Consider the following 14,839-nt stretch of genomic DNA (forward strand, 5'->3'; position numbering starts at 1 on the left):
TGCCTACTGGGACTGTCAAGACTGCAGACAGTATTATTGATTCCACAGGGGTTAATGGCTTAAAGATTCCCGAATTTTCTAAGAATAAAATTTTCCAGACCTCTCCAGGTGTTACATCTAGCATTTCCAGGCCAGCTGTTGTGTTTGTTTCTAAATAATGGCTGGGATTCTGCTGGTGCCTGTTCCTATCCCCAAGCCAGCTAAGTCTTCACCGGTCCCTGGACCCTTATCTGTTCTTTGGGTGGGGACAGCAGACGCCCAGCCTTTGCCTGTGCCTGTCCCGAGAGAGAGGGCAACTGTGACCCAGCTTGCTCTTGCACACATACCTACTCCTCAGATGGGAGTGGCTGGCGCCCAATTTTTTCCGGCACCCATGCCGGTTTCTGGGGTGAGCCCAGCCAGGACACAGTCGAACTCCACACCCGTACCAATCCCTGGGGTGAGAGCAGCTGGTGTACAGCAGGTGCCAGCACCCATTCCTGCATCAGGAGAGCCCAACCAGTGTCCAGCCACATCATCCTGCTTGCGCCCAAATCTTTCATTTTAGGGGCTCAAAAGTAATAGGACAAATTAAATAACTGAAAATAAATCTTCATTTCTAATACTTTGTTGGCAATGACAGCCTGAAGTCTTGAACTCATGGAGATCACAATATGCTGGATTCCCTCCCTCTTAATGCTCTGCCAGGCAGCTTTCTGGGTTGGCTCTCTGTTTTAGGTTATTTTAGGTTATTATCCATCTGCATTATGAAATGGTCATTAAAAACCATGTCCAATATATAATTATAATTGGAATATGTTTTAGTAAATAGGTTAAAAAAAACTTGCATCAATGTCCAAATATAGACCTTACTGTAACTGTATCCTTATCTACTCTTTTTTTTGTCTAAAATATTTCAGTTTCTTTGAGATGAGATGAGAGATGATGAGATAGCCTTTATTTGTCAGTTGCAGGTCTTTTGCCCACAACCGAGATGACAGACCTTGCCGACCGTACATACAATACACAAACATCGCATTGGGGAGACAGGTCAGGCTAGGTAGCGAGGAAAAAAACATCGAAATGTGTAACACAGAAGAATAATACAGGAATGCACAGATATCAACACACCATAGCACAATAAACACAGACAAGCAACATGGGAAAGAGTTCCAGTGTGTACATCTGATCTGGGACCGCTGCAATCTTTCGACTGCGCCTCCAACTGACCCGATGTCCACATCAGAGGGGAGGTAAGCGTTGGAGGTGGCGTTGGATCCGGGGTAGGGAGGGTGGTGCGTCAGTGAGTGTTTATCAGTATCAGTATATGTATGTGTGTGCGTGTCCATAGTTCAGCTGAGACAGTGTCCTTCGCCCTGCCAGGCTAAGTAAACAGTCTTCCAGCCAACCCAGGTGGCCTTGCATGGAATGGGAAGGAAAAGACTAAACTTAGTCGTTATCAGGGTGTTTTGTTCAGCTCCGGCCTTGCAGCTGGCGCCAAAGGGGTATCCGCATAAGTGATGTTATTTTTTACTTTAGTGCGAACAGCTCATATGAATTTCAAAGCAGTTCTTCAGTCCAACACTGGTCTCTCAATCTCCCGTTGGAGAGCCGCGAGTTTCGCCATACTTGCGTTCTGTGATGTTGTCATTTCTTGTGCTCAAGGAGCCAATTTCTGAGAACTCACGGCAGTGTGCCTCCCCGAGATGTCATCCAATTTTGCACCCAGAGATGTTATTCCGGGTTAGCCCTTCCGAGATGTATCCAGTCTGCAGTCAGAGATCTTATTCTGAGTATTCACAGCAGCCGTAGCCTCTCCAAGATCTTATCCGTGCTGACTCAATGAGCCCATTTTGAGAAACTCACGCCTCTCACATCATTCCAATCCCAGCGGGCAGCCTTGTGGGGGTTTGAACAGCCGGTTCCGGTTTCTTAATTCTTCGATAAGTCAGGGCCAAGCCAGCTCCGATCAGCCAGAACCCTGTTACCATGGTTCCGAATAGGTAGATATCTTCAGCACTCAGGCTCACCCAAGCCCAAACTTCTCGTTGAGAAAGGGGTGTCAATTACATTGAGTTCAGCAATGCTCCCCTCTTCATCTCCTCTCTACCTGAGCCTCATCCTCTTTTTGTCATACCACTTCCCTGTTCTCTCTGGTCAGATTGGTAACTACAGCCAGGGTTCGTCTGTTCCCTCTGTACCAGGACACAACCTGTGGGGAAGGGTTTGATTTTGTCAAAAGGGAGCCTACATGATTGATGTGAAGACCTACCTAACCCCAAACACCTGTATTCTCTGCTCCGATGCTCCTCAAGGCAACAAGCTGCAAAATCTAAAGAAAAAGTTTAGTTAGCAGCAACTTAAACTGTAGCACATACTTTATGTGTACTTCATTTTTAGCTGCCTGTGTCTCTAGTGGACTGGCGTGGATTCAGCCGATGCAAGACTTATATTTACAGCGGTGCCCACACCTCTGTGAGATATATCACTATATGATATTATAACTACTGAAAGAGTTATAGCATCCAAGGGTTTTTGTAAGGTCTCAGAGAACATCTTGGAGATCACTTAGTGTCTCACGATGACAACTGGCATCTACGTAAAGATTAGATGTTATTTTTTTTATCGGAAGGCAAACTATGTAATTTTTATTGGACATCTCAGCAAATTGCACTGCACTTTCCTCTGAGTTATTGATTCTGTCACCAGTTAGCTAAAATTAATGTAAGTCTATTTGCCGCAGCCAACCAGCCAACCAACCAGATAACATCCAGTTCTGTACTGACAAAAGATGGTGCTAAATATGTTTTTAAAATTTTAATTTTAAGCACTTAAATCCAGTTTCGCAGACAGTGTTACATCTATGTCAGATTTTGAGAGCAGGACTTAATGGTGTACATTTCCTTTATACTCTTAAGGCTTAAAAGGAACATGAAATGCTACAAATATAAAGGCTAGATTGGACTTTGCTAAAAAGAAAAAAAAAATGTAAAAAAGCCAGCACACTTCTGGAAAAACATTGTTTGGACAAATGATACCAAGATCAACCTTCACCAGAATGATGGCAAGAAAAAAGTATGGAGAAGACATGGAACAGCTCATGATCCAAAGCACTCCATATCATCTGTAAAAAAAAAAAAAGGCAGAGGCAGTGTGATGCCTTGGATGTGCAAAGCTGCCACTGGCACTGGGACACTAGTGTTTATTGATGATGTTACACAGGACAGAAGCACCTAAATGTATTCTAAGGTGTTTCGAGACATACTGCTGCTAGTTAAAGTCAAATTGATTTTTTAAATGCATTTCATAATACAGATGGATAATGACCCAATGCATACAGCCAAAACTACCTAGGAGTTTATTAAAGCCAAGAAGTGCAATATTTTTGAATTGCCAAGTCAGTCAACTGATCTTAATTCAGTAGTTCCCAAACTTTTTTTTTTGCTAGGCCCCCCTTTGTTTTACAAGAAAATATACTGTCCAAACCTGTCCATTATGTCCATTATGCTAGGCTCTGCACCAAGGGGCACGCCCCCTACTTTAGGAACCACTGTTTTAATCCAGTTGAGCATGCATTTCACTTGTTGAAGACTAAATTTCAGACAGAAAAGCCCACAAACAAACGGCAACTGAAAGCCGCTACAGTAAAGGCCTTGCAGAGCATTAAAAAACAGGAAACCCAGCATCTAGTGATGTCCGTGAGTTCAAGACTTCAGGTTATCATTGTCAGCAAAGGGTTTTCAACCAAGTATTAGAAATGAAGATTTTAATTTCAGTTATTTAATTTGTCCAATTACTTCTGAGCCCCTGAAATGAAGAGATTGTGCTAAAAAAGGCTTCAGTTCCTCACATTTTTATGCAGTCTCTTTGTTTCATATATGAAATTAAAGCTGAAAGTCTGTACTTAAATTGGATCTGAGTTGTTTCATTTAAAATTCATTGTGGTAATTTACAGAACCAAAGTTAGAAAAAAGTTGTCCTTGTCCAAATATTTGTGACCTAACCATGTATAGGCAAGTTCTGAAAACTGCGCAACTGCTTATCGTATCTCTTCAGGTCTACAAGTTTAATCAGTCCTTGAGAGTCTCATGCACCATAGGTTCGGTGAGATGAGGTGAGGGGAGATAAGAGATTTACAGTTTCCTGAGTTATACTGTAAACATTAACCCATCTCCGCCAGATCAAATCTATCACTGTCACGCTGTCACTCGTGTATTTATGCATGTGTGATGTGCAATGTTCCCCCTAAGCTGCGCACGTGCGCAATTGCGCACTGCTGGCACGGTCTCTGCGCACAGAAAATCTGTGTTGCGCACAAAAAAAACCTAACCTGAATTGAAATTAAAATTAATACTTTAACAATTCTGTTTTGCAGTGTTAGTCAGTAAGTGACTGGCTGCTCCTGTATGGGGTTAGAACGATGCCACCTTATCCCATAGTCCAGCCAATAATGCGAGTCACATTCGTATACGCAGCTAATCAATGTCGTTGACAGCCTATGACAGCGTCCTTATATGCCGACACCGGTGTTTTAGCAAGCAAAGCGGCGTGGCTGATTGGAGTCAAGCCACGTTAATGACAACGTGTACAACCATTGGAGATGTGAGCAGGACAGACGGAACAATTAACGGAAAAAGTGTGGACTTTATACCAGTTTATAAATTGTGTTGATAGGCCACGTAAAACCAGAGTTGTGATAAGTTTTCAGGTTTTCTTCCTGAATACTATCGTTGTTTATATTTACTGCGGGAAGAAACGGTAAAAACGGCGTTTTATACGAAAAAAGGCTCGAAAGCGCACACCTGTGAGCAAAAACAAACTCCACCCCCCTCTCTCTTTCCTATTCGTGTAAAAAACTACCATGTCGACCAATCAAAAAATGATATGGCAACGAGGCATCTAGTTGTTAAAAAACGGGGGGAAGTTTTTTAGGAGTGACGGCGGTGTTTTGAGATGTGAGAGATTTTCGACGTTTAGCGCAAATCTTGTGTAGTTAGTGTGTAGTGTAGTCAATAGTTTTGTTGTGTGTGTAAGAACAATGAGGCGACTGCTGAATGTTACAGGTGTTACAGGAGTGATACATCTCCTGTTGTCAGGCCTGCAGGTATCAGGCTGTTGTTCTTCTTTATCTCATAGTGGACAGAAATTGTTTTTTGGAGTGGCACAAATAATTTGTATGGCATCAAATTTGATGCAGAACAGCTGATTGTTCTGTAAATAGTTTGAAATGTTTATTTAAAAAACGCCTTGGCTGCATTTAAAAAAAATAGCTGCAAAAAAACTTGTGATCTCCACTCAGTTTGTCAAAAAACTGTTTGCCAAACTGAGTTACTTTTTTAAAGAAGTAACTATATAATTAATTGCCCAGCATTGGTCATTATATACTATATTTTGCAGACAGAGAGTTACAGGACAGACCACAGACTCATAATACAAGTCTGAGCTTTTTTTCTTTTTTTCTTTTTTTTTAAAGAAAGTTGTGTTTTCATTATTGGAGTTCAAGTTGTTTTTGTTTTTTTTACTTCCAATAGTGTTAACATACTACACAGGTCAATGGCTAGATTTTTTTTACATTTTCATTGTAAGTGGGCTAAAGCAGTTAATTAAAAGTAGTCTAACATAAATGCTGTAATTTGATTATTTTAATTAACCATGTAACTTGGATGGATTCGATGCTGGCGTGACCACAGTGCACACGTCTGATGTCGCTCACAGTGGTCCAAGGGATCGCTCAGGGAGTTTGCTCAGACACGTGAAAAATTACAGGGAACATTGGTGATGTGTGAGGGACATTGGTATGCCTGAGCAAATGAGTCAGATAGGGTGTTAACTGTGCTGTCGATGACCCTAAGATTATAATCTCCCAATCCCTTGTAAATGCCCAACCCCATATACTGAAATCACTACCAAATATGTGCAAATAACTGGTAAAATGCAGTAGTGAAATCCACTTCTACAATATTCCTGTGTGTCATGAAATAAATTAGCTAAATTAATTATTTTGTTAATTTTCCAGTGTACAAACATACATGGGTATTTTACACATGTTGTGATTGGGATGCATGGACCAGTTCAAGCAATTCTACTGTAGACTGAATAGATTTATTAAATGTGCTTCCTAGTGGATGAATATCAAATACAAAAAAGCAAATATTTCAGCTGGTTTCATACTCATACTGGCCTCGTGTATCAGCACTATTGCAATAATTTTGACAGATAAAGAAAAAGGCTTATTGAACATTGAACTATCCTCAGCTTGATAACACTGACTGTGCATAGGTTAGTTTAGTGGAACTTGTCCACCCCGTTATGTCAGAGCCCAGAACCATTTTCTGCATGCACCACACCCAGTGGATGAAACTGAACCAATCAGCGGGAGCTGTGCACAAAGTTCTCCTTTTATGGAGAGAGACTGCAGAATGGACCCTGATAAAATCCTGCAATTTACTGTCCTTTATTGCAGTCAAGTTCAGGTACTAAATCCTATGGGAGTGCAGCCCTGAGTCAGAGTTCTCCTACACTGAAAACCTTTCCTCACACAGGTAAGACAACTGCAGATCCCACTGAATGTATTTTACTTATATTTTAAATACTCTCAAATTGTAAACTTCACATTTCAAACAAGTAGTATCTTTTAATCCCATTACTTAAATTTCTGCAAGTCCTTATGCAAGTTGAACCGATCATTAGAAACCACTTGTTATGCCGTATAATGTTCTTGTTATGACGTCTTGATGCGTGCTCAATCATCCAGGTAAGTGAATCTCCAAAAGTTGATTCTGTTCATCTGGATGTAGCGTTTTGTGGGAGAAACGTTTCGTCACTCATCCAAGTGATTTCTTCAGTCTCAGCTGACTGCAGGTTTCCCCAATCTTATAAACAGTACATTTGCATAATGACTTCAATGGGCTGGTTTCAGTCATTCCAAGAGGATGCCATCTGTAGTTTGTAGAAATGTATTGACTAAGGAGTTGGAAAGAAAGCGTCCAGACTTCTTCAAGTTTCTAGAAGACATTCTACCTTTGATCCAAGAGGCTTCTTCGGTTCTAAAACGTACCTATCCCCTTGCCAGTCCAACTTTTTCCCTAAGAATTGTGTTGTTTATGCTACATTAAATGCCACAGCACAAAATTGAGACTCATCACAGCGGCCACTGGCTTTCCGATCTTCTGTTGTCCAACTAATAGGAGTTGCAGCTATTGTGGTCTTTGTCTTTGTTGCCATCATGTCAACTTGAAGGATTTTGGCTATGAGCCTCAAACATTAGGCATTAACAAGGCATTTTCACCCAAAGAACTGCAGCTCACATTATATTTTCTCTTTTTCAGATCACTTACTGTAAATCCTAGAGATGATTGTGTGGAAAATATCATTAGATCAGCAATTTCTAAAGTATTCTTAACAGCCTTGTATAGCAATGGGCAGACTGAGTGGGAAACTGCCTTTGTTTCTCAGCACTGGGTTTCAACTGAGCCCTGTGCCAGCGATGTCAGATGATAAAACATACCACATGGAAAACACTACAGCTTAACAGCTGATCTAAAAATCCTTTCCTCCCTTTTCATTCCCTTCATACAGAAAATGGAAGACGAAATTGCCGCCCTCGTTGTTGACAACGGATCTGGTATGTGCAAAGCTGGCTTTGCAGGAGATGATGCTCCACGTGCTGTGTTCCCCTCCATTGTTGGACGCCCCAGGCATCAGGTACATATTCCTTAATAAACCTCACATACCTTGTAACCTTTTTGTAACTGCTGACCTTTTCATAATCGCACTCCTCTTTGCATTCCTAGGGTGTAATGGTTGGTATGGGCCAGAAGGACAGCTATGTTGGTGATGAGGCACAGAGCAAAAGAGGAATCCTGACCCTCAAGTACCCCATTGAGCACGGAATTGTCAACAACTGGGATGACATGGAGAAGATCTGGCATCACACCTTCTACAATGAGCTGAGAGTTGCCCCTGAGGAGCATCCAGTCCTGCTCACAGAGGCCCCCCTGAATCCTAAGTCAAACAGGGAAAAGATGACGCAGGTAACAAGAGGTGACACCTTGACGAACTTCCTGTTGAGCTGCAGTGCCCAACAACAGGAAAACTGTGTTGCCACTCGCGTGTTTCTTCCCCTGCTCAATCTGTCTTTCCTCATCCTCCTTCAACCCTCCAGGTTTTTTCTCCAGGTGTCTGCATGAAAAAAAATGAATAATAGAGCAGGTTGCGGCACTTTAACTTGTGTGCCGCAACAGTGTAACAAAGAAGTTTTGTAATAAATTGCTTTTCTATGAAGTAGTTTTACTATTAAAATTCAACCCAGTGTGCTGTTCTTTCTGTACAATTGAACTAACACATGCAAACTTATTTCAGATTACTCTAACTCTTGGGTTCACTGATCATCTCTTTTCTCCTGCTCTCCTTGCAGATCATGTTTGAGACCTTCAACACTCCTGCCATGTATGTGGCCATCCAGGCAGTGCTGTCCCTGTACGCCTCTGGTCGTACCACTGGTATTGTCATGGACTCCGGTGATGGTGTCTCCCACACTGTGCCCATCTATGAAGGCTACGCTCTGCCCCATGCCATTGTCAGGTTGGACCTGGCTGGTAGGGACCTCACAGACTACCTCATGAAAATCCTGACTGAGAGAGGCCACAGCTTCACCACCACAGGTGAGAAAATGGTAAGATGGTTTACACCAGGAAAAAACCCCAGAAAAGCCTAAATGTAATGCGTTTTCTTGTCTCACAGCTGAGCGTGAGATTGTGCGTGATATTAAGGAAAAGCTGTGCTACGTTGCACTGGACTTTGAGCAGGAGATGGGAACTGCTGCCTGCTCTTCATCCCTGGAGAAGAGCTATGAGCTGCCTGATGGACAGGTCATCACTATTGGGAACGAGAGGTTCCGTTGCCCAGAGGCTCTCTTCCAGCCCACATTCCTTGGTAAGCAGCATCAGCTTTAAGGCAGATTTCTGTGAATTGTTAAGCAGTTGTAGCTGAGTGATCACTAACGTTCCAACTCTCCACAGGTATGGAGGCCTGTGGTATCCATGAAACTACCTATAACAGCATCATGAAGTGTGACGTTGACATCCGTAAGGACCTGTACGCCAACACTGTGCTGTCTGGAGGTACCACCATGTATCCTGGCATTGCTGACCGCATGCAGAAGGAGATCACTTCCCTGGCACCCAGCACCATGAAGATCAAGGTAAAATTCTTGTTGCTCAATCCTCAGTCTGTGATTTTTAAATGTGGAGTGTTTTCATTGCTGACAACTCTACTTCTCTGCCCTCGCAGATTATTGCTCCCCCAGAGAGGAAGTACTCTGTATGGATTGGAGGCTCCATCCTGGCTTCTCTGTCCACCTTCCAGCAGATGTGGATCAGCAAGCAGGAGTACGATGAGTCCGGCCCCAGCATCGTCCACAGAAAGTGCTTCTAGACAGACTGCCCCCACCACACCCCACCACCGCCACCACCACCAAAACACACACTGCAAGAAAAACAAATGACTGGCTCTGCATACATGCCCATAGCACCAAATTGGTGCATGCCTAGCCGACACCTTTTCCATTTTTCCATCACTTTGGCTATGGCACCGTGCTTTCTGATGGGGAGAAACCCTGCAGGAAGCATAGAGCATCCCAGGCACTGTGAATTTGTACTTAGTTTTTCTGTAACAAACTCTTTTTCACTTGAATGTATTTCAAAAAGAAGAAATGTTTCCAAAAAATACTGGAAATGTGTTGATAATTATCAGTAAATTAGTAAATCTATAAATCCAACATGAAATATTATGGCTTCTTCTTCTAAAACATTGACATGCAGCAATTTCAGCTTCATGAAGATGTATCTGCCAAGATTTTTGTATTAACGCTGAAGAACCCATGGGGTCAAATTTGACCCCATGGGTTCTCCAGGGTTAAAATGCTTTTGCAAAATTGACAGAAAAGATTATCAGTTTCGTAATATTTTTGTTTAGTTTAGTTTTTTTGTTAGCTTTTTTGTTTTTGGTCTCACTTGCTTTACTTATTGAATGTGTTTATTATTGATTTTTATATCTATAGATATTTTACTTCTTGGTCATTGCCAACTGCGCTGTTTTCTCACAGCACGACCGTCGGTGGTATACTTGGACTGGTAGCCAGGGAGGCTGCAGCACTTGATGAACTGAGTTGACTGAGCATTTGTCCGAAAAGATGAATGCACAGTCAACTCTAACTGAAACAGAAAAATAAAGAAAAGAAGCAAAACAAGAGAAATGTGTCCAACTGTCAAAGGAGGCAAAAATACAGGCAGCTATATATATATATATAAGCTGCTAGGTGAAAAAAGACTGAAGCTACTAATAGCTAACAAACTTCTTGAACTTCTTTACACAAGTTTAAGTGATAAAGTCCAGGCTCTAAAATGAACTCAGAATAAGAAAGTAAAAAGCAGCTGTTAGAAGAAGCTCTTTTTGTGAAGAGATAGCCGTTAGTATAGCTATTAATATAAAAATACCAATAATATTAGTACATGGGAATGAAAACTTTTCTTTTTACTTTGCCTCCACAGCTAAACAGAAAAATCGGATGAGTCCGGGGTTAAAGGGGTATTCAACAGGTGTGGGAACCCTAAAATCAGTTTTATTGGCTTTATTGAAAAGAATCACAACTCACAATACTTTTCACTGAGTGCTCCAGCAGATTTCCTTAGTGTTCGAGCTGTGATCAGCTGCTGCTGCGAATAGGTTTACTCCTCTTTATGGATTTACACAACTGAATTCAACGAGATGCAACACAATATTTCACAAAATGTTTTCCCTGATTTTCGTTCCCTACACTGACAGTATACTGCTTATGATGAGATGAGATGATGATGAGATTTATTTGAGCCTTTATTTGTCAGTTGCAGGTCTTTTGCCCACAACCGAGATGACAGACCTTGCCGACCGTACATACAATACACAAACATCACATTGGGGAGACAGTTCAGGCTAGGTAGCGAGGAAAAAAACATCAAAATGTGTAACACAAAAGGATAATACAGGAATGCACAGATATCAACACACCATAGCACAATAAACACAGACAAGCAACATGAGAAAGTGTTCCAGTGTGTACATCTGATCTGGGACCGCTGCAATCTTCGACTGCGCCTCCAGCTGACCCGATGTCCACATCAGAGGGGAGGTAAGCGTTGGAGGTGGCGTTGGATCCGGGGTAGGGAGGGTGATGCGTGGGTGAGTGCTTATCAGTATCAATATATGTATGTGTGTGCATGTCCATAGTTCAGCTGAGACAGTGTCCTTCGCCCTGCCAGGCTAAGTAAACAGTCTTCCAGCCAACCCAGGTGGCCTTGTAGGGAATGGGAAGGAACAGACTCAACACAGTCGTTATCAGGGAGTTTTTGTTCGGCTCCAGCCTTGAGCCCACAGCTGGCGCCGAAGGGGTAGCTGGATTATGATGGTAATTTTTCTTTTGCAACAACTTGTGAGAATTTCAAAGCTATTCTTTAACACTCCGACACTGGTCTCTCAATCGAGAGTTTTCTCCATGATGGTATCAAACTTCCGTTCCATGGTGTTGTCTTTTGCTCTGAGAGCCATTTCTGAGAACTCACGACTGCAGTGAGCTGTTCTACGATGTAATCCAACTTTCGCTCAAAGGTGTTATTCTGAGCAGGCCTCTCCTTGATGTAACCTAATATACGCTCAGAGGTGTTATTCTGAGTATTCACTGCAGCCGTAAGCGCCTCCAAGCTCTTAACCATGCTGCACTCAGTGAGCCCTTTCTGAGAAGTCGCGCCTTGTCCCATCGTTTCAATCCCAGCGGGCAGCCTTGGGGAGCTTTGAACAGCCAGTTCCACTTTCTTAATTCTCCAATAGGCCAGGGCCAAGCCAGCTCCGATCAGCAAGAACCCTGTTATCATGGTTCCAAATAGATAGATATCTTCAGCGTCCTCAATCAACAGTCCCGCCAGGCACACGACCCTCCATGTCTGCCACCTGTCCATCGTGTATCCGGCAGTGAAAGTCCATCCAGGGCACTCGGGCTCTCCCGAGCCCAGACTTCTCGTTGAGAAAAGGGTGTCAATAGCATTCAGAGACCAGTTGATCAAATCCATAATTCTCTTTAGGTTTTAGACACAGACTGTGAGAGACTGTCCCAGGGAAAGTAATACAAAAAAAACCACGAGACTAGACAAGGACATAAGAACTAAGCAGGGAAGATAAGGGAGAGGAGAGGAGAAAAAGTGCGTCCACCTCCTCCGAGAGCCAAAAGGTCTTCATATTATTATAGTATAAATGTTCAATTTAGTGAATGAATCTAAGTGTCTCATCAGTTTAAATTAACAATTAATCTCTGCTGCTCTGCACTTGATGTAACCTAACTGTGACCATTAACAGAGCCACTGTGCACCAGTCCCTACCTTGATGCTAAAGTACTGGGAACACAGCTTTTGAACAAAACGCTATTCCTGATTTTTTGGGGCCATTTTAGCGCCTTAGTGTAGTGCTGTAAATTATTAAATGAAATAAATATTTTTGCCAGTAAAGTTAAAACGTATTTTTACTTGATAATTTCCAGCCTCTGCTGACTATGTATGTGTGTTGGAGAAGCCATTGTGGCAGGAACATGGACCAAAAGGATTAAATCTGAGTAGCCTACAAAGTCAGACAAAGTTAGAACTGTTCTTTTCGCTACACCTACTGCACACCAACAAACTAACGCCTCCAGGTACTGAGTTCAGTTAGACAGAGAAATATGCCACTGGACGTGGTCATTTCCCATCCTCCAGGGACAAAACGGATATCATGTATCCCCCCTTTTCGTCTACTGTCTGGGTGAATGGTTAATATGAAAATACTTTGGGCTATGACACCTTCCCCTTCTCACCCTCTGCCCCGAGTCAAACAGTTTCAGTTCCTGGCTTTTCAGATCAATCATTAAACCAATGTACTGTGGCCCCACACTGAAAACACCTTTCATTATTTCTCCCTCTACATTCTCTGCCTCAGAAACTCAGAAAAAGACATTCAACCTTGACACTGAGACTGCAGAGACAAGAGTATGGGGCATAGAGGCTTGATAACAAAACTAAGAAGACCTGAGAAAACAAATATTAAACAGAGGGATCTCAATCATAATAACCAGAACTTGGAACAGAATCTTAACTTGACAATATTAAATAAACAGAATCAAAAGTCCAAACACATAAAAACTGGGTCACAGACCCAGGACCATGACATCTTAGTATTTTCATAAAATGATCTTGCAGAACTAACCAGTTTTTGATTTAAGGGGCATCTATCCATCCTGCAGTCTGAGATGTTGTAAGCTGCTGTGCTGTGACTGCTGTGACAGGAGGTTAATCTGGTTTCTATCTTGCTTTTGACACTTAGACACTGAGACACTTGGTTAGTAACAATTTTTTGGCCCTGCGTGTCCCTACTTTCTTTTATAAATGGACCAATATAGCACGGACAGTCGTAACACCAGTATTAATACAGAAAGAAAATAGCTTTTTTATACTTATTGTGTGCATATAAACTTTGTCTCATCAGCTCTAGGGAACTTTATTATCACAGTCTTATAGGCACCTGCTTGATAACAAAGACATAAAATGCCTCATGACCTTGCAGCTTACAGTAATTTGTTTGTCATTGTACACACAATCAGTTTACAAGAAGGCTACAATCATATACCATTAGTATACAAAAGGTTGAAATACAAGTTTTCCACTACAATGTTCATGTGTTCATGTGTAATAAACAGGGGTAATAGCTTTATTTTGATACCAAACATAGGTATGTATGGGAAATTGCACAACTGTTAATCATATCTCATTCAGGCCTACAAGATTAATGAGTCCTTGAAAATCACATGCACCATAGGTTAGGTGAAGAGAGGTGATGGGAGATAAGAAATTTATAGTCTCATTACAATCATGCTGTAAACATTAGCCCGGACCACATGCATCTCTGGCACAGAGTGCCATGTGGTCTGTGCCCCCAGTGCATGTGGCCCCAAGACACAGTGTCCTGGTATCTGCAAATAAGCAACAGGTAAATGCACTGGTGAAATCACATTTATCCCATTAATTAAATTATATAAATTAATTATTCTGTTAGGTTTCCAGTGCACAAATATGCAAAGGTGTGTTATATGAGTATGTTATATGAATAATGGACATAATCAGGATTTATTGGCCCCATTCACAATACTTATAATGCCTATCAAAGTTGTGCACACTGCGATAATATGGATAGATGATAAAAATAGGATTTATTGAACACTGCCCGACTCCAGATAGTTAACACTGACATAACATAGGTTAGTTTATTGGAACTTCTCCCCCCGTCATGCCAAAGTGCAGAACCAGTGACTGTATATGCCATACCCAGTGGATGTGTCTGAGCCAATCAGAGTAACTCATGTGAAAAGTTCTGCTCTTATGGAGAGGGGCTGCAGCCGGACCTCTGATAAAATCCTCCAATTTATTGGCCTTCATTTGCAGTCAAATTCAGATAATAAATCCCACTGGAGTGTATAGTGCTTACTGCCAGTCCTCCTACACTGAATACGCTCCCTCACACAGGTAAGACAAGTGCTAAATGCCAATGGAAGTTTTTCTCATGTATAAAATGTTTTCATTTGACATTATAAGCTTTGTATTTTAAACACCAGGAAGTGTTTTTTTTTTCACTATTTAAGTTAAAAGATCAGGTTTTCTATAAGTCCTCATTTTAGTTATAATAAAAACTTAAATCATACTTGTTATACATTGACAGTTTTGGTAGAAATGTGTTGGTAGCTATGTGTAGACCACCTCTTGCCTTCAGAGCTGCCTTAATTCTTCCTACATGATTCAAGCTCCAGACT

The 14,839-nt window shown here is 41.8% G+C and overlaps 1 protein-coding gene and 1 pseudogene across 2 annotated transcripts; one reads left to right on the forward strand and one right to left on the reverse strand.

Annotated features, from left to right (window-relative positions):
• Positions 1-6,445: 6,445 nt before the first annotated feature.
• On the forward strand, positions 6,446-9,499 carry LOC102800185 (actin, cytoplasmic 1-like). 2 transcript variants are annotated; one of them, XM_035910035.2, is made up of 7 exons: positions 6,446-6,521; positions 7,558-7,683; positions 7,773-8,012; positions 8,396-8,642; positions 8,722-8,913; positions 9,000-9,181; positions 9,271-9,499. In XM_035910035.2, the coding sequence occupies exons 2-7, from the start codon at positions 7,561-7,563 to the stop codon at positions 9,412-9,414; spliced, it is 1,128 nt and encodes a 375-aa protein (XP_035765928.1). In that variant the 5' UTR covers positions 6,446-6,521; positions 7,558-7,560; the 3' UTR covers positions 9,415-9,499. The 2 variants fall into 2 exon arrangements, with proteins under 2 accessions (XP_035765928.1, XP_087697740.1); XM_087841614.1 differs by lacking the exon at positions 6,446-6,521 and having other exon boundaries at positions 7,553-7,683.
• Positions 9,500-10,044: 545 nt separating this feature from the next.
• Positions 10,045-12,167, reverse strand: LOC148102481 (uncharacterized; annotated as a pseudogene).
• Positions 12,168-14,839: the final 2,672 nt, after the last annotated feature.

This window comes from Neolamprologus brichardi, chromosome 6, assembly GCF_056152115.1.
Source record: "Neolamprologus brichardi isolate AB-2024 chromosome 6, ASM5615211v1, whole genome shotgun sequence".
Taxonomy (NCBI): Eukaryota; Metazoa; Chordata; class Actinopteri; order Cichliformes; family Cichlidae; genus Neolamprologus; species Neolamprologus brichardi.

What these genes read in the sequence shown, in the direction of transcription:
- LOC102800185 (XM_035910035.2), top strand. Translation starts at nt 7,561, where the DNA reads ATGGAAGACGAAATTGCCGCCCTCGTTGTTGACAACGGATCTGGTATG. An exon ending in ACAGGGAAAAGATGACGCAG is followed by an intron (nt 8,013 to 8,395) that starts GTAACAAGAGGT and finishes CTCTCCTTGCAG; the next exon opens with ATCATGTTTGAGACCTTCAA. An exon ending in CCACAGCTTCACCACCACAG is followed by an intron (nt 8,643 to 8,721) that starts GTGAGAAAATGG and finishes CTTGTCTCACAG; the next exon opens with CTGAGCGTGAGATTGTGCGT.